Source organism: Stegodyphus dumicola, chromosome 12 (assembly GCF_044657685.1).
Source record: "Stegodyphus dumicola isolate Sdum_Otavi_A_Nest chromosome 12, ASM4465768v1".
NCBI classification, from domain to species: domain Eukaryota; kingdom Metazoa; phylum Arthropoda; class Arachnida; order Araneae; family Eresidae; genus Stegodyphus; species Stegodyphus dumicola.
The window spans coordinates 121,362,867-121,383,002 of NC_140779.1; the positions used below are offsets into that span (position 1 = coordinate 121,362,867).

General features: G+C 31.5%; 1 protein-coding gene across 1 annotated transcript in view; it reads right to left on the reverse strand.

Annotated features, from left to right (window-relative positions):
* Positions 1-5,713: 5,713 nt before the first annotated feature.
* Positions 5,714-20,136, reverse strand: part of Scsalpha1 (Succinyl-coenzyme A synthetase alpha subunit 1) — a 67,385-nt gene continuing 52,962 nt past the window's right edge. The window contains exons 7-8 of the mRNA XM_085806898.1: positions 13,142-13,330; positions 5,714-5,999 (exon numbers count right to left, since the gene is read on the reverse strand). Coding sequence (XP_085663024.1) covers positions 5,985-5,999; positions 13,142-13,330 — 204 coding nt within the window. The 3' untranslated portion in view covers positions 5,714-5,984. The remainder of the gene's footprint in view (positions 6,000-13,141; positions 13,331-20,136) is intronic.

Consider the following 20,136-nt stretch of genomic DNA (forward strand, 5'->3'; position numbering starts at 1 on the left):
ATTGAACCAGCTTTCTTTTCATGTGATTACAGGCTTTTAAATGGTTTTGGAGATGCAATAAAATGCCTTATGTATCAATAAACTGTACCTTATTGAAAATCAGGTATGTTTCTGCATTGTTTTTTTCATTCCTGTCTTCCAGATAATAATAGAAATTTTAGTCTCTACCTATTTTAAAATCTGGGAAAGTCAGATCCAGCAATTCAAAACATAATACACACATTAATTTTTTGTAGCCAATCAGAATTTATCAAAAATTATATGCATCGCTGATTTTTAATTTATCTGTTAGTTTAATAGTTATATAATTATCTGAAATCCTTCTCATGTGATAGATGCTAGTAAATGTCTATTACACACTGATCATTTTACATAATGAAAACTGCTTTGAACCGGATCTTTATGAAGAAAGGAACACGATGACACCCTTCAATTACATGCAAAATTTAATATTATTATCAGTGATGCTCATGCCATTAAAGAAATATTTAAAGAAATTCAGAGCTTTGGTAAATATGACAAGAATTATTTGGAATTTGGATTATTTTGTGTGGCAATGAAAGCAAACCAAAACCTCAATATATTGTATGTTATTAAGTGCTTGCAAAGAAGTTTATGTAAACCTCAAAAGTGAAATGGCACTTACAGAAACAAAATACACAAATGTAAAAAGTAAACCTACATCGGATTTTTCTAACACTTTTTTTAAAAACTGAAGAAAGAATCCATGGAAAGTTTTTACATTCTATAATTAGTCCAAATGGGCTTTGTCCCTGAAGAGCTATTGTTTTCATTTTGCTATTTTGTATTGAAAACTTTAAAAGGATGTATCACTTTTCAAATCGTTGCCATCAAATACCATCGCATTCCTTACATTCTTCCTCTCTCTCTTATTTATAATCCTACTGAGAATACAGGCACCTGAAAGCCCAAATTTGAAATTTAGAATTAATTTTATTATCGATTTCATATTTTGTAAAACTTTAACAAATTTTTGATTAATAAACTCAACAATTTAAAAGTGAGCAATGACAACACTCTATGGGGGGGGAAACCTTTTTATTTCTGGCGTGTGGAATTGTGTATTAGAAATTCTAAAGAAATGCTTATTTTAAAATTATTTTGCAACATTGCTGTTGAACTGAATTTTATGGTTTAAGGGCAAAGGCAAAGAACATGATATTTAATAAATAAAGGTAACACACAAAATGTAAAAAAAAAAAAAAAAAAAAAAAAAAAAAAAAAAAAAAAGCCCCTTTGGATGTAATTTAAAATGTGAAAACTTTCAGATTCTTTTTTTTTTTTTTTTTTTACAGGAAGATCTATTATTTGTAAATGAAATTTAATGAAGAATTTATATTCACTTTGTCAATGATATACAGCAAAGTACACTGGCATAGCTTTCAGATGAATTATTCAAATTAAATGAACTACCGTATTTGACGGCATACAAGATGCACCCTTACTTAGGCGGCCACACACAAGAAAAAAAAAGTTTCAATAGCGTGGTTTTTTTTTAGTTCTCACGTTTTGTAAAAGCCAAAAAAACAATTATTGAATGCAATTACCTTCACGTATAAGACGCAGGTAACGTTTTTTAGACCAAATTTAGGAAAAAAAAGTGCGTCTTACATGCCGTCAAATACGGTAAATCTATGTTTAAAAGATTATTCTTTGACTGCTTACAATGCCCACGAGAAAATAAAGCAGGCTTGAAAAGAAACTTGATCAATTTTTCTATACTTCCAACCTTAGAATCATTTGGAAAAAAATGGTATCATTATTGGAAAAGAATTATGAAAAGACATATGTTTGAAACTCCTAGATTACAATTTGAAACTTATCTTTTAAGAGGTTAATATTACAAATTTTTATGAGTTTGTGATCAATATTGAAAATATCAAAATGACATTGAACAAAAGAGAACAGTTAATTGAATTCTTGAATGACATCAAACATAAGATGAGTTTCCAAGAAGAACGTGTACAGTTAATGTCTGGATATCATTACTAGTGAAAATGGAAAATAGAGATTTATAACAAGGGTGCTTTAAAAATTATAACTTCGTTTGCTTTAACATATATATATGAGAAAAGGTTTTAATCTCTCCGATTAAAGCTTACCAACACACATTCAAACATAGTACAGTTGTGTAAGAATCGACAGACTTATCCCTCTCCTTAATTTGAGTAACAAAATTTATTTAATTAACAAATATAATTATTCAAACTCTAATAACCTTGAATTATTAAAAACAAATGTACAATTATACGAAATTTTAATTAACTACATTTTTAAAATCTAAGTACAGTCAAATACCTAAAATCCGCCGACCTGAAATCCGCGTTGCCTCTCGAAATATAAACATTCAGTTTATAGGTTCCAGAAACCGCAACATTGAGTACGAAATATCGAAGAAAAAAATACTTACCGAATAATGACATCATAATTACTGAATAATAATTAGTCAAAATGGAAATATTAAATTATTGATATAAAAATGTTTAAAAAATAAGATAAGTTTTTTTCCCTCTAATCTGCATCGAGGCAAAACAGCACACGATTCAGTCAACTCTTTATTCAAGTTCACGATGTTGTATTTTCTGAGCTTTGTTATTTCATTTCACGAGATTGTTTAGTGCTGCATTTTTTTAATCTGGATATTTTGTGAATAAATTAAGAAAACTTTAATTTTAGCCCTTTTTAATACAATGACAGATAAGAAACGCACTCATGATTTTACTGCTTGCAACACTGAAAAACGTAAACACATTGCATTGACGGTAACACAAAAAGTGCAAATTCTGCAAAAGATGGAAGCAGGTGCTACTCCTCGATTTATAGCAGAATTGTATGGAATTGCAAAACGATTGTGTACAATATACAGAAAAATAAAGAAAAGCTGTTGAAATTTTACAGCAACAGTGATTCTAACACCGAAATCTTTGCATGAGGGAAAATCGGCAAACCTCGATGCTGTGTACATATAATACAATGAATAATATAACAAATTTATATATGTAATAATTATTTACTGCATATAATAAACTATTGCAATAATGTATAAAATAATTTAATTAAATGTATCTAATATGCCTTATTCATTTTGCAATTTTAGTTCGAATATTATGCTTTATTTTTTCTGTCCTGAAATCCGCACAACCTCTGGTCCCAAGCTTTGCGGATTTCTGGAATTCTACTGTATACTGATATTGACAAATGCTAAAAAGGACAAGAGTGAGGTTTTCTGCAGAACACTCTAATTAAAGTGGTTTTTAACTGGAAAAAAAGTCTGAGAAAAGCTGTTCTAAATAACAAAAAAAGTAAAAATTAATGTAATGACTGAATACAGACAAAAGTCGTTAATCCGGACTCGTCGGGACTTCGGCAATTCCGGATTATAGATCATCAGTTTAAATCTGGTAAGATGGCATGCAGAAATTATAAAATTAAAAATATGAAACCGTAATTTATGAAATAAAGAACAATTATGATCTAAAAGGTATCAAAATTTACAAAAAAAAAAAAAAAAAGCTTAATATTTATTTGTTTACTTTATTAAACATTTCTTTCAATGTAAGTTGTTTAAGTTGCTTCGTTTTATGTGATAATACTTTGTCTTTAATTCTATAAACAGACATAATTTCTTCTTCAGTTACAAAGTTCCGCTGTTAAAGTCCTATAATTGCTGTGTCGACAATACCAACTAATTTATCAATCGAAATTTTTTCATTTTCAATAACCTCTGTATCATTTTATCCTTTATCGGAAGCAAATTATAATAATGAGGAATTTGATTTAAATCATATCAAAGACAGAGTACATCGAGATGAAATACTACATTTAGTAAGGAATTATAAGCGAAATAAAATAATAACATCTGCCCTGAAGATAAGGATAGTGCTGACAGATTTAACTTCCAATTCATTGCGCGCCACATCGTCCCCCCCCCGGGCCGCAGAGCAGCGTGAAATTGATAAACAGATTTCGGAATGGTTCGAGAAACGAAGGATATGCCTTTATCCATTTTTTGCAGCAATTCCACTTTTTGTTTAATGGACTTCTAAACATACTCTCGCTTTGTAGATCTTTACATATTAGCAAATATATATTGGAAATTCTATTTGACATAATCAAAAGTTCAAGCTTACTTTTAAAAAATTGCTCTAACAGTCTGCGAAAGATGATAAGCCGGATCCATTTCGAAGATTCAGGAACAATGCAATCTGCAACATTAACTGAATTAGATAATTTTAGCTTAGCTTATACCGTCCGTTATACATTAAACGCACATGCGCACACGCATATTCGCAGCCATAAAAGTCTTACGCATCAATGAGACGCATGCGCAGAAAGTTTGTAGCTTTGAGGTCCGGATTATAGATCATTCCGGATTATGGGTGTCCGAATTAACGACTTTTGACTGTACTCAGTAATACCAAAATTGCAGTACCTGAATTAGAAAATGTATAACAAAATGCACTTATCAGTATTGTGAATTCGAATAATTAACAACAGCTCTAACTGATATGAACTTCATAAATATCTAGCCTTGAATTAATTTTTTAATAAGTCAAGGATTTTTTTAACAGAATTAAAAAAAAAAGTGTGGTGACATGATTGTTCATTTCTTTATTCAGTCAATAACCGTTGAATAGATATGATCTCCGCATACTGATAGTTACACCAGTATTGAAATCCTGGCGAATAGCGTTTGGTTTTCTTTAGAAAGTCCTATGCAAAGGGACCTCTTTGGCATACTGTTCTCATATGTTTTGCCTAAACAGTAGATCTTTTCATTTTATAGAACATTTTTTGGAATATTACATTATCATCACGGTTCCTTCAAATTAAAATTGACAGAGATTCTTCTTTGAAAAAAAGAAAGGGGAGGGACATTTTCATGAATTAATCTCATACATAACATGACTATAAATGATATGATATTCCAATTAAATGAAAAGAATTGCATTGGCATCATATCTCTGATAGCTCAATTGCAGCACAACGACTACGATAATCATCTTTTAAGGTTTTCCTCATATGTAAACATGTATACAAGGCATTTGCCTTAGAAAATCCTTCAAAAATGCACTACCCTTCTTAGTCAGATAACCTTCAAATGCTTTGCCATATCAAATAAACTAAACTAATCCAAGACAACTACTAGAGACTCTCATTTACTTTTTTTGCAAAGTCTCAAGAGATGTGCAGTAAAATTATTAATTTAAATCCACAATCCAAAATGCTTCAATTTTTCAATACAACTGCACAAATCATAAGAAATTAATTCAAAAAGTACTCACTTAATATGCAAATTTAATTGGTTTATAAGATATTAATTTACAATGGAAACAGTGAAATCTGAATACGCCAACACACTGGTGCATTTTTAAGATGGTTAACATTTTGAATCTATCCACCACCAAACAAAACAATAGATGACTTAGTATGAGAAGAGTAGTAGCATTTTAAAAAAACTAGATAACTAAGTCACAAGATCATTGGTGTTTAGATTCAAAATGTCATCATGAGTCACTTGTCTTAAGCTACTGAAGAATTCAAAGGGCATATAAACAATAAAATTTCACCAAGAATTTCAAAATAGTAGCAATTACATGAAAACTGAGCCAAGAAAATATAAAAAGCATACTATTCATAAAATGAAGGAAATGTTAAGATAGAAATCTTCAGCTCATAAACACAAACACAATTTAGGGATAAATAAATAGCTTTATTATAGCAACTATAAATTTTATTTATTGAATTAAATAACATTATAAACAATTTGATGTATTCCAAAAGCTACAATTTTTTTCTTTCTTCACATTCAATAAAATGCCAATTTTAACACACAGCTACGACAATGCACAATGCCACAATCTGCTTTACAAATTGAGATCTGGACTGAGCAGGTTTTCCAGGAGGGCAAGGATGAAAATCTTGCTAAATTACCACAGGCTTGATGGCATTAATCAAAATAATTAAGGTTTCACATACTGAAATAACACAAAAAATATAATTGCACTATTTTAATCACAAAATGCTTATTTGTTATTACAAGACAATTTTGTCAGTGATATAATACAGCACCATTTAAATTCAAATATAATGATATGATTTACAACTTCAAGATTGATTCCAAGAAAACAGAGTACCCATGGATTAGCCAGAAGCAAAAATGATTTCATGATGCTTAGGCACAAGGGATGTATAAACTATTATACATGATTTTACCATTGGTTCACGAATTAATGATTTAGTGAAAAGGGTCAAAGGGAGCATTCACATTGTGATTTTTATTACAGTTATCATAATCATAAAACATAAAATTCATTAGCTCATTCACATCTGTGGAATGGGATCTAACTCATAACCAGTCAAGGAAGGCACATTAGCATATGCCTGAATGTCTGAATGTGTAGGTGAAACAATGAAACTGTTAACAAGAAGTCTATTCATGTTCATTTTCACTTTGATTAGTCAATTCTTGTATCAGCCTGCCATTCAGCTGAAAAGTTAGACAAAACCCTTATATTGTTTCTGTGATTTCATGGTTTAGGCGCCTAGCAATAGAAGTTTGGTTTATATCATAAGTGATCTTTGTCTGAGCATTAATCAAGAATACACCTTTCAAAATAACATGTTTTATACTGTATCAAATTATAATATATTTAATTTACGAGTGCTGTAAGTATAGTTGTGGCAAAACAGGCAGTACAAACACTTTGTTTAAGTACAAAATTGTTACTACATTCTTTCAATAGCCAGTTTTGCCAAATGTATGAGGATTATCAAACTGCTTTGGAAAAGTGGTTTCTTTTAATAGACGGATGGAGTACCTTACAGCATTTAGAAATGATTAAATATTTTTGAGAAATTCTTTCAACAATGAAGCAAAGTAATAAAATCAACGGCACATGCCAGGAAAATATAGTGGATAGTCAAATTTCAATATAGCAAATAAAGTCTTTCTCAACTTGACACATGACAATAAGCATATACAAGCAAAATCAATGTGGATTTGTTCCTGAGGAAATACAAATGTTTGAGATATACAGTCAGAAGCAAGTGGTGCTCAAGCAAATACAGTGAAAATCGTTTAATATGAAACTGAAGGGACTGAAATATTTTTTCCGTGTTAAAAGATATTGCAATATATATATATATATATATTCAACAAAATTAAGTTTATTGGAATACATTTTATTTACATAGATATGTATATATGCATGTACTTAATAAAAATCAATGAAAGAAAAACATCCATAAAAAGTTAATTTAATACAAAATTTTCAAGCTTTTTGAAAAACAAAACATTTAGTGAGATTTTGGAAAATAATCTGATATTTTTATTTGCATTGCATTTTTTAACATCAAATTGTCAACAAATTGTTCGATGTCGTCCATTTTGTTATTAATTTCAACATTGAAATGTGCATCTAAGGTTAGGTTAGGTTATTTAATTATGGCTATCTGCCTAAGGGAAGGGATGCCTTCGTGGAGGACTTTCTAAGGGGAACTGGCTCGTATACACGTTACACACGGGGAAAACCACGAAAATACCCATGCAGCCAGCCCGTTCGCGGGATTCGAACCTCGGACCGAACTACCAGTGTTCAGTGACTTTACCGCTCGGCCGCTGGTGTGCCTGAAATGTGCGTCTAAATAACTGTGAATACTTTTCAGATGACGTGGGAACAGGAGCTACATTATTCACTTCATTTTTGTAGTCGGAATCTGCCTCAATGATATTTTCTAAGCTTTGAAAATACTGTAAGTTGTCTTTTTCTGCCATATAATTGGGGCTGTATAACACATTATCATCATCTACTGAAAAGAATTCTTCGGATGATACAGTAGGACAGTCCAATAATACAGAAACTTTCTGAAACATTTCATCAAGTGTCGGTTTAATTTCAATATCCTCCTCCTCCATTTCTTTTGGCGTGAATCAAAGGAGAGGAAAACTTTGGATGGGAGAACAATAGCGATTTCCATTCCGGTATTTTCTTTTATTTCTATTTTTTAGAAATAAAAAACATTAAAGCTAGTTTAAAGTTCGTTTTTGTAACCAGTAAGAAGTAAATTTCCTTGCAGAAGTAAGTAATGTTAAACTTCCTTTTTTTCCTATTAAGGTGTTTTCCTTTTTTATTGTCTATACTTGTCTTTGATGAATATTAAAATTAGCTTCTATTTTAAAATATAATTATTAAATAATAAATTTTAAATTTTCTATAATGAAATATATCATTGCATTTCCATCTCACTAACATAAAAACTTAAAAATAATTTACTTATATTTGAATGGGATATCATTTGTATTTTGCAATAATAAGATTAATATGTTATTTCTTAACAAATTTATTATCAATATCCACTCATTTCTGTCGTTTTTCATGCACAAAATGGTAAAATAATGGACGTCATAAAAAATAAGACGTGCACGTGTTCATGTAAAATTGCTAAGCGTGTGTGCTGGAAGGTTAAGCAGTACAAGGAAGAATTAATAACAATCTGTTGCATAACTTATGTACTGTTCCTAAATACTTCTTTTTTACAGATTTAAAAAAAAAAAAAAAAATTATGGTGACTGAAAAACTCAAAATATTTATTGAAAGTGCCATGAATTTTTGTATTATGCTAGTAATTGATAATAAATTATGATCAGGGAATAGCACATTTGTTAAAGAATGAAACTAAAAAGAAATTGACCCCAATTTAACAATAATGTATACATTCTTGGTACACCTTCTTACACTGTTAGTTGTATTTTAAATTCTAAATAACTGAATAATCAGATGCAAGAAACTGCCTTTTAGAAGATTACCAATTTTATGATTTATTAGAGAGCCTGCCTCCAGCTTGCTAATATTCCTCAATCTGAAGAAACATACATTATGTATTCCTGGCATGGAAGAGAAGGAACAGAAGGAGTTGCCTTGGTTGGTTCCACCCATTCAACTGGTTTAAAGCAGTGCTCTCCTTTGCTTATCAAAACATTTGGTGGTTCATTCATTAGGACGAATGGTCATTTTAACACATTCATGATAAACAATCTACAATCACATCATAAATATAAGTATAAATCTACACATTTTCTTTTCTATAATATTTCAGAATCTTAACTATTTGAAAGATTACTTTTTTTAGCAATACTTCATTATAAGCAGAATTAAATGCTGTGTATGTATGAAATTACTTTTGCTGTGCTCAGAACAGGTTTTTGTTAATTAACTAATAAAGACATTTTTCTTTGGTTAACAGTTACAAAAATTTATTGTATTATTAATATTACAATTGTGCATCATTTCTGTTCTATACATTAATGCTCTCTTCAGATTAAAACACCTTTAACAGTTTTTCTGATTTCCATGTAGTTTATTTTCTATAAGAGTTAAGGGAGAGACAGTGGGGGAGAAATTAATATTCTTTAACACTGGCAAATTAATTATTATAAAATATAAGAAAATAATTATTTTAATACTTTTGAAAAATTTGTCCTTGTATTCAACAACACACATTATAAAAATTTGACTTTACAACTGTCATAACTAAGTGCAGCATTTCCATATTCTGTGCTTTCCACAACCTTTTAACAGACTGTTTCCCAGTACCAATGATGAAACAGTAACAGCTTATAAATACACTGGTCATCAAAATTAAAAGATAATGAGAAAAAAATATGCTCACTAAGTTAATGCTGTAATCAATGTCCGATGCTGCAACTATTTATGCTAATTAAATACAACTGAACACAAAACTGAAATTTCCAGTGCAAACATTAGCACTGGAAATATGCAAATTTGGTGACTGATAATGTGGTGTGCTATGGACGCATGTCAGAATTCCAGTCTGTAGTGTTGTTTAAAGTGAACACGGATTTTTGAGAGTGATCAGCGTTCAGCACAGAGTGACAAAATAATTGGTACTATCGAGGAAAGTCAAACACAAATGGAGGTCGCCCGAGATTTGAATATACTTCAAAGTGTCATATCAAGACTTTGGAGCCACTTTTTAAGCACTGCATCAGTTGCTAGACAGCCTGGTCAAGGGTGACCATGAGCAATGACTGCATCAGACCATTTTCTGATTGAAGAAACCATGAAGCAACTACAAAAGATTTTGTTTTAGACTTTCAGGCTGCCACAGGAATTCAAATTAGCCGTCCTAGTGCTGCAAGAAGCTTAATGAGGGTGGACTGTATGCAAGAAAAATAATTGTTTGTGTCCCACTCACTTCAGCTTCCAGAGGGGCCTGTTTAACCCTCTGAGCAGTCCAGGTTTTTGGATCTGTCATGAAGACCTGTATTTAAAGAGCCTTTATTAGCTAAATATGTATATTTACCTATTTTAGTCTCTATTTTCATAAACTTACATTCATCAAGATGGCATTTATATTATTAATGAAAGTAGGAAAGCAAAATATCTTAAATTATAAGCTAATATATAACCAGTGAAAAAAAGACCACATAAAGCCGGCCATGGCACTCAGAGAGTTAAATGGCTGTTGCCATCATGTTCAATGGAGCCAAGATGACTGGGCCCGAGTATAGTTTACAGGCAAGTCCAGATATAGTCCTAACAGTGATTTGGAGAGAAGAAGGAACATGCAACTTGCCTTCCCTTGTTTGTAAAATATCTCATTTCTGCAGTTAGGAGAAATCATGACAAACAGCTACTTGAGCTGCATATCTTTCTAGAAGGTTCTGTAACCCCAAGTCAGACTGTTAAAGGGTGCTGTTGGCTCAGAGTTTTTGCAAATGGATTACAATGCTCGGCCTAATCGAGCATATGTGGTGTCAGAATACTTGCAAATAGAAGATTTTACTTGAATGGATTAGCCACCTTACTCACCCGACTTCAATCCGTTTTAGCACGTGTGGGATGCCTTAAGGAGCTAAATTCCTTCCCGGATGCTCTAGAAGCTGAAAAATTCACTTTTAGAAGAGTGGCATGCAATTTCAAAGGAATTAATCAACACTTTGGTGGAGTCTGGAAAATCAAGGTGTGAGGTATGCAAATGTGTTTGAAGCAACCATATACCAAATTTAAGAAAACATTTCCCCATAAGAAGTGATCATTTTCCAAAAACTTGGTTTTAATTTTAATATTTTGCGAATAATCAACCATCAAACATAATTTATGTTAATTAATGCTTTTGTAAAAACTTCTGTTAATAATCTTTCCTTAAGTATCAGTTATGTTTTAAATAAATCACTCATTTTCAGATATATTTCTAAATAAATTATTAATAATTACATAGCTAAGTAGAGAAAATATGGTTTCTTAAAAATATATGCATAAAAATACTGATATGTATTTAAAATTTTTCCTTTTCTACATCACGCATATTTTCTTTACTTTTAGTGCATTCAATGTATTTTTTTAGCAAGGTAATTAATTGGCAATCATTTAGCACACACCAGAATTTTCATAAAAATATGTGTAAATTGAATAAAAATTACTTGCATTAATATACTGCAATATTAATTTTTTAATTCATAGTTCTTAAATTTTCTTGACTTCAATCTCACCAACCTCACATACTTTATACCGCTTCATATTATTTTAATAAATTTGTTCTGAAATACATGAAAATATATTAATGCTATGAATCAAGTTGCATCTTAATAGCTATTTTCATTACATGAGTTATGTTTCAAGAACAAAGTTTTTAAAATTACCTGAATGCATTTAACATATTTTTTTTAAAAATTATTCTCTATGAAAACTACTTAAATTTGGTAAACGATTCATGTAAGTCAGTTGGAACTAGCAATATAATTTTTTGTTTTGTTACGTTTCATTTGTATTTATTTTTTGCTGTTTTCTTCCAGTTTGATCCTACATTTTTCAGTTAAAAGTTAGCAGACATATAAAATAATTATTCATTTATTTCACACATAGGTATGAAGGTTTTTATATCCATAAATTGCTTGATTTTCAGGATCGAAATAAGCTGTCAATGTAACAGGTACTGGTAGAAAACAAAAGTGTGATATCCCTTAGAAGAACTAACAAAAACTCAAAAGACTAACAGAAACTGGACTATCACAGAAAAACACTGCAAACCATTGCATAATGAAATTTGCACGATTTAGAAAACAAAATTATTTCTAAAATATTATAGAATTAAAAATTCACATTACTAAGCAATCACACACAAATTGATGTTTCATAACCTGTGGTGAACTGTTATTTTTTAAAAATTCACCATATTAAGTAAACATTATGCTATTCAGAAAAGGCTTTTTGCATATATGTAAGGGCGATAGAAATTATTCATTCTGCTTCTTTCTCAAAGACCATAAACAAACTATTAAAACTTCAAAAAGACAAGACTGCTTAGTTCTCAAATCTTTAATAGCAAATTTTTGCGATAAACAAAACGGACATGTATAGCTCTGAGCTGAAAGATTAGGCTCTCAAAAGGTACTTTTAAAACTGTCATATAAAAGCGATTTTACAAAAGCAAACGTGTTGCAACCTATAAATGTTCTCATACACACAAAATATTAATTTTTCGTTCAAACAGAAGTGAAATCAAGTTCTAATTTTCAGAAAAAGAGGAATTAAAAAAAGTAAATTAAATTTGTCATTCTACTGTTCATTAGCAAAAAAATTTGTTTAATATCACATGAATTCAGGACTGCTTCTCTTTCATAGACTGTTAATAAGACTAAATTTTTCATTATAAATAGAAATATAAAGGAAAACCTAATCACAAAGAAATAATCAACGGACAGCATAATTTCAGTGACAATAAAATGCTTACTAAAAATACAGTCATAAATGATACAGAATAGTGCTTTTAAATCGTGCAACTGATAAAAAACTAGCAAAAATATAGTTAATATGGTTATGCTGGCTTACATTCTTTTAATTTTGCATTTAAAAAAAAAAAAAGGATTAATGCACAATTGCATTTTCATTAAAAAAGTGCATACTTTTGAACAGCAAATTATTTTTGTGAAGAAAAGAAGCATCTGATTTCTTTAAAACCTGCTAAGAATATTCCAAAAAAGTCCTATTAAAGATAACATCCAATACATTTTCAAGATTTATGCTAATATTTTTACTTTTCAATAACATCTGATTTCTATTCAAGGTTAAATAAGTTGACTGAATATAAAAAATACCTGCAGAATGGTTGAACCCATTTGTGCGGGTGATCTTGTTACAACTACGCCAGCAGATGTCAATGCTTCTATTTTCTCCTGAGCACCACCTTTACCTCCAGATATAATAGCACCAGCATGGCCCATTCTCCTTCCAGGAGGAGCAGTCAAACCAGCGATGAAAGAAACCACCGGTTTTGCACTAGAACCCTAAAAATATAAAATTCAATTCAAATAGCTGGCAATAAAAAAAGTGTTGATTTATTTACCTATCACATTACTAATTTCGTATCACTTTTTCTACTACTGTATTTCTTAGCTGTGTCAATAAAAATAAATGTTTATAATCAAGATTACTTTTTCTGAAATGAAAAATTCAATACTTGACGAAAACAAAAAAAGGCCTATGAAGATACAATTATAACACTATACAAATAGTAATGCATGTTTTGGAGTGCATTACATATTATGAAGCTCTGAATAGCTCTCGTAGCAAAACAGCAAGATGAAAAATGAGCATCAGACTTTCAAGCTAACTTTCTGACTTTAAAATGGTTAAACAAATTAGCTTCTCTCCCCAGCAAAATGCAGAGGTCTAAATACCTGTAGATGAGAATCTTTAAATCAAACTGATGCACTTAGCACAGATTTCACTATAAGGTAGAACACATTAGTCTCTATGGTATACTTGGCCAAATTTTGACTTATGAGCTGTAGCAGCCTCTTCTGTCTGTTAAACGCAGCTTTATGTTATCCAACACTTTTACGTTTGAATTATAATTACAGTTTGAAAAGGAAATCTTGTTTACAACATGCTTTTATAAAAATTAATACCTTAACTTTTAAAATTATACGTATGTATAATAATTTATAACAGTTTCAATCAGTGTAATGCCAGCTAATCGCTAAAATAATGAAAAAAATCTGATGTGTACACCACGACTTTCTTGTACGGAATATCAAACTATACGCATTTTTTTCTTGCATTTCATTTAAATTTATTGGATTGAATTAAATCTACATCGCCGACAGTGCATAAACCACAATAGAATAAATGCGTTCTTTAAAATTCACTCTAGTATTTGTTTACCATAGCGACACTCTGGTTCTAGATTCACTTAACAGTATTATATTTTGTTCATATTATAACTCATAATGCACAAAATTTATATCATTTAAAGAACAGAATTATCTAATCGTTGCCACATGTTCTATTCAAATACTATAATAAAGCTAGAATGATGTATAAAAGAAATTAAGCAAATAAAACAAAAAAGAAACAGTTTTTTCACAGACGATTGAGTATTTCCCATTCAATTAATTCAGTTCTCACTTCGCAAGAAGGCAAAAGTACATAAAAACTCAAAATATCTGTATTAAAAATTACGGAGCAAATCTTAAACATTTATTTCCTTGAAAAAATTTCAGAAAGGATTAAGCATGATTTAATTCGCAATAAAAAATGAAGGCATTATCTTTGTTGTTGCGAAGCTAAGTTTCTCTAGATTGGCAACAAATCCACTAGTCTGCTGTTTCGAATGTAAACAATCAATGGCCACCATAAAAAAAAAAGCTTAGCGGCACTTAAACAACTTTAAAATTGTTGACAATTCTAAAAATATTGCATACAGATTTACTAAAGGCATAAAAACCTTAACCGAAAGATAAAAACAACATAATTCAATCATTTTTAAAGCAAAAAATGTACAATTTACAAAGATATAAGAGTAAAGAAACTGAGATCACTGAGGCGGGTAACAGAGTGGATACATATATAAATATATTTATATACTTAAGACACAATAACACGCCGAATAAATACTAATTCAGAAGTCAAACAACAAAAATCAGCGTTATACCTACAAAATTTTCACAGGACTAGTTTCGATGGTTTTACCGAACCATCATCTTCAGCTGCAAAACCGCAAATGAACAAGGTAGGAAATAATGATTAGATAAGATAAGAAAGCCTGAACAAGAATAAGCAAGTGGCGCCATCTGTTGGCGAAACCAGAACTAAAACATAATTTCTCTAAAAGCCGAAGGCAAATTTGGATTGGAATTAGGATCGTTAACTAGAACAGAAAGATTTTTATGAATGTGAAATGCCTCTAGAAAATCCAGTTCTCCAATGGAAGATGTTTTTTGAATAATTTTGGCAGCAGAAAAATTGAAAGTGTGATTTTCGGACCAGCAATGTTGAGCAACAGAAGACTTCTGTGTTTCCTTTTTTCTAACATATGCCTCATGTTCTTTGACGCGAAATTTTAAGGCTCTCTTAGTTTGGCCAATGTAAATTAAAGCACACTGGCAAGGAATCCTATAAATACCCCAGGAATTCATATCCGGAATGGGGTCCTTGAGTATAGAAGTTGGAATTTTATTGATGGGAGAATAAACAACCCGAAAGTTAAATTTCTGCAAAATATGTGCAACTTTATAGCTAATTGATGGAAAGAAGGGAATGACAACAGAATTTTTATAATCTCCTAAAATAAGAGTGTGGCTTTTAGTGTGTTCAGATGAGAATTTTTTAACTGCTTGATTAATAATGTTGGGTGAAAAGCCCCTGTCAATAGCTATTGCTTTTAAATAATTTAGTTCTTCATCAAGGGCTAGTTTGGAGGAGCAAACTTGAAGCGCACGGAAAACATAGGAATAAAATGAAGCTAACTTTTGTTTAGTCGGATGACATGATTTAAAGTGTGGTGGAAGGCAAACCGATGAAGGTTTACGGTAAACTGTAGTACTGAAGTTGGATGTGTTACGTGTGACCAGAATGTCGAGAAACGGAAGAGAATTGCAAGTCTCAAGTTCAAAAGTGAACTGAATAGCAGGATCAATAGAATTCATTGTTGAAAGAACTTTATTTAAATCATCTTTATTACCTTCAAACAGGGTAAAAGTATCGTCTACGTAGCGGAACCATGCCGGGAAGTTTAAAGTTTCAAACAATTTTGATTCATAATAATGCATGTAGATATCAGCCAGGATGGGACTGAGGGGGCTTCCCATGGCTAATCCCTCAGTTTGCTTGTAATATTTATTTTGGAAAACAAAATGTGTTTGTTTCAAACAGAGTTGAGTGAGAGAAATTAGCTCCTCAATTTCGATGCAAGAGAAATGAAATTCGCGAAGTCTGGTTTCTAGACATCTTAATGCACCCTCCACTGGGACATTGGTGAGTAATGATTTTACATCAAAAGAAACCATGAGTAAATTACTAGGAGAAATGTTTTTAACCTTTTTTACAAACTCTATTGAATTTTTTATGGTGTAAATGTTATTGTCTAATAGAGTGGAAAATCTAGAAACTAAATATTTAGCTAAAGGATACGAGGCAGTACCTAAATTTGATACAATAGGGCGGAAAGGAATACCACTTTTATGAATTTTGGGAAGAGCATATAATCTGGCACAATTCGCAACAGATGGGATAAGCGAATGTTTTAAGTTGCTTGAAATGATTTGCGAAGATTTGATCGCAGTTTTTATTTTGGATAAGTCCGAAGGTGAAGGATCTTTAGGGATCGGATTATATGGTCCTTCGTTTAAGAGTTTAGTGACACCATCGATGTAAGTGTTCTTATCCATGACGACTATCTGGCCACCTTTGTCGGCCTTTGAAATGATAATATCCGGGTTAGAATGAATTTCGCGCATTGTAGTTCTTTCTCTCGCAGTTAGATTTGGTTTCAAAGGTTTATTATTGAATTTCACATTATGAGCGATAAGATGCCTAATCATTTCTTTCTGTGAATCTGAAACTTTACTGAACTTGAAAGCTTTTTCGATAGGAGCCAAAATCTTTGGAATCGAGGGTTTACAGGTTTGTGAGAAGTTAAAATTATATTTTAGAATTCTCTCTTGTTCTTCTGAAAGACTAACATTAGAAATATTAACTATTGGCTTGGTGTTTACAATGGGAAGATTTTTTGAACTACTTGAACTGGAAGACTGTAAAAGAAGTTTTTCGAATTTAACTGCAAGGGTGTTTTTATGACGGTTAACTGCATTCTCCGTTCTAGACCAAGACTTTTGTTCAAGGGCAGTGAATTTTGGATATGATTTAGCGAGTTCCAGATGAAGCTTATAGAGTTCATGTTCAATTTTGGATAATTGTTGACGTGTATCCCTTATCACGGACCGAAGTAAGGCAAGCTTGCAATTTAACAGAATTCTTGAAACGTGACTCGAAGGTTTTTGATTAGATTTGATTTGAATAAAATTGGGGATCAATTTTTTACATTTACATTTAAGTAAAAAGTCAAGATGATTCAGGAATTTTTGCCGTTTCAGGCGTAATTTAGTGAAACGATTAACGGATGAAGGCATGATAATGTAATAAATGTAAATGTAAAATTAATATTAGTTAATATTTCTAATGTTAGTCTTTCAGAAGAACAAGAGAGAATTCTAAAATATAATTTTAACTTCTCACAAACCTGTAAACCCTCGATTCCAAAGATTTTGGCTCCTATCGAAAAAGCTTTCAAGTTCAGTAAAGTTTCAGATTCACAGAAAGAAATGATTAGGCATCTTATCGCTCATAATGTGAAATTCAATAATAAACCTTTGAAACCAAATCTAACTGCGAGAGAAAGAACTACAATGCGCGAAATTCATTCTAACCCGGATATTATCATTTCAAAGGCCGACAAAGGTGGCCAGATAGTCGTCATGGATAAGAACACTTACATCGATGGTGTCACTAAACTCTTAAACGAAGGACCATATAATCCGATCCCTAAAGATCCTTCACCTTCGGACTTATCCAAAATAAAAACTGCGATCAAATCTTCGCAAATCATTTCAAGCAACTTAAAACATTCGCTTATCCCATCTGTTGCGAATTGTGCCAGATTATATGCTCTTCCCAAAATTTATAAAAGTGGTATTCCTTTCCGCCCTATTGTATCAAATTTAGGTACTGCCTCGTATCCTTTAGCTAAATATTTAGTTTCTAGATTTTCCACTCTATTAGACAATAACATTTACACCATAAAAAATTCAATAGAGTTTGTAAAAAAGGTTAAAAACATTTCTCCTAGTAATTTACTCATGGTTTCTTTTGATGTAAAATCATTATTCACCAATGTCCCAGTGGAGGGTGCATTAAGATGTCTAGAAACCAGACTTCGCGAATTTCATTTCTCTTGCATCGAAATTGAGGAGCTAATTTCTCTCACTCAACTCTGTTTGAAACAAACACATTTTGTTTTCCAAAATAAATATTACAAGCAAACTGAGGGATTAGCCATGGGAAGCCCCCTCAGTCCCATCCTGGCTGATATCTACATGCATTATTATGAATCAAAATTGTTTGAAACTTTAAACTTCCCGGCATGGTTCCGCTACGTAGACGATACTTTTACCCTGTTTGAAGGTAATAAAGATGATTTAAATAAAGTTCTTTCAACAATGAATTCTATTGATCCTGCTATTCAGTTCACTTTTGAACTTGAGACTTGCAATTCTCTTCCGTTTCTCGACATTCTGGTCACACGTAACACATCCAACTTCAGTACTACAGTTTACCGTAAACCTTCATCGGTTTGCCTTCCACCACACTTTAAATCATGTCATCCGACTAAACAAAAGTTAGCTTCATTTTATTCCTATGTTTTCCGTGCGCTTCAAGTTTGCTCCTCCAAACTAGCCCTTGATGAAGAACTAAATTATTTAAAAGCAATAGCTATTGACAGGGGCTTTTCACCCAACATTATTAATCAAGCAGTTAAAAAATTCTCATCTGAACACACTAAAAGCCACACTCTTATTTTAGGAGATTATAAAAATTCTGTTGTCATTCCCTTCTTTCCATCAATTAGCTATAAAGTTGCACATATTTTGCAGAAATTTAACTTTCGGGTTGTTTATTCTCCCATCAATAAAATTCCAACTTCTATACTCAAGGACCCCATTCCGGATATGAATTCCTGGGGTATTTATAGGATTCCTTGCCAGTGTGCTTTAATTTACATTGGCCAAACTAAGAGAGCCTTAAAATTTCGCGTCAAAGAACATGAGGCATATATTAGAAAAAAGGAAACACAGAAGTCTTCTGTTGCTCAACATTGCTGGTCCGAAAATCACACTTTCAATTTTTCTGCTGCCAAAATTATTCAAAAAACATCTTCCATTGGAGAACTGGATTTTCTAGAGGCATTTCACATTCATAAAAATCTTTCTGTTCTAGTTAACGATCCTAATTCCAATCCAAATTTGCCTTCGGCTTTTAGAGAAATTATGTTTTAGTTCTGGTTTCGCCAACAGATGGCGCCACTTGCTTATTCTTGTTCAGGCTTTCTTATCTTATCTAATCATTATTTCCTACCTTGTTCATTTGCAGTTTTGCAGCTGAAGATGATGGTTCGGTAAAACCATCGAAACTAGTCCTGTGAAAATTTTGTAGGTATAACGCTGATTTTTGTTGTTTGACTTCTGAATTAATATTTATATACGTTTGGCGCGGCCGATTGCAGCCAAAATATGAGGTGGACATCTACATGTTATGGTTGTCCTATGTACAAAATGTCAACATTCTGAGGCTACTCGGTTTTGAGTTATGGGAGATACGTACGTACATATGTTCGTACAGACGCCACGAAAACTTCTCTTCAGAATTACTTTTAAAGCAATTTAATAATTTTTTTTTAAGGAAACGAGTCTTTTATTCTGTCCTTACGTACAGATATAACGCAAAAAACTCATTAAATTGCATTCGATAGCGGTCAAAATGGATATTTTCGTTGAAATATGCTGCCTGAAACTTTTCGCGATTACAATACTTTTTTTTTACTTCGTACAAGGAAGTAAAAAGAGTAAATAATTTTGTTTCTGAGACTTACTATCTGAGAAATGATAATTTTAGAATAGTTAGTACCTATTCAGATATATGTTAAATATAACAGCTATACGCAGATGTACCGCAAATTTCGCTAAACACAGTTATAACATTTGGTTATAACTTCCTGCTATAAAGAAACATAATGGAAGCAGCTATCAAATCAGGT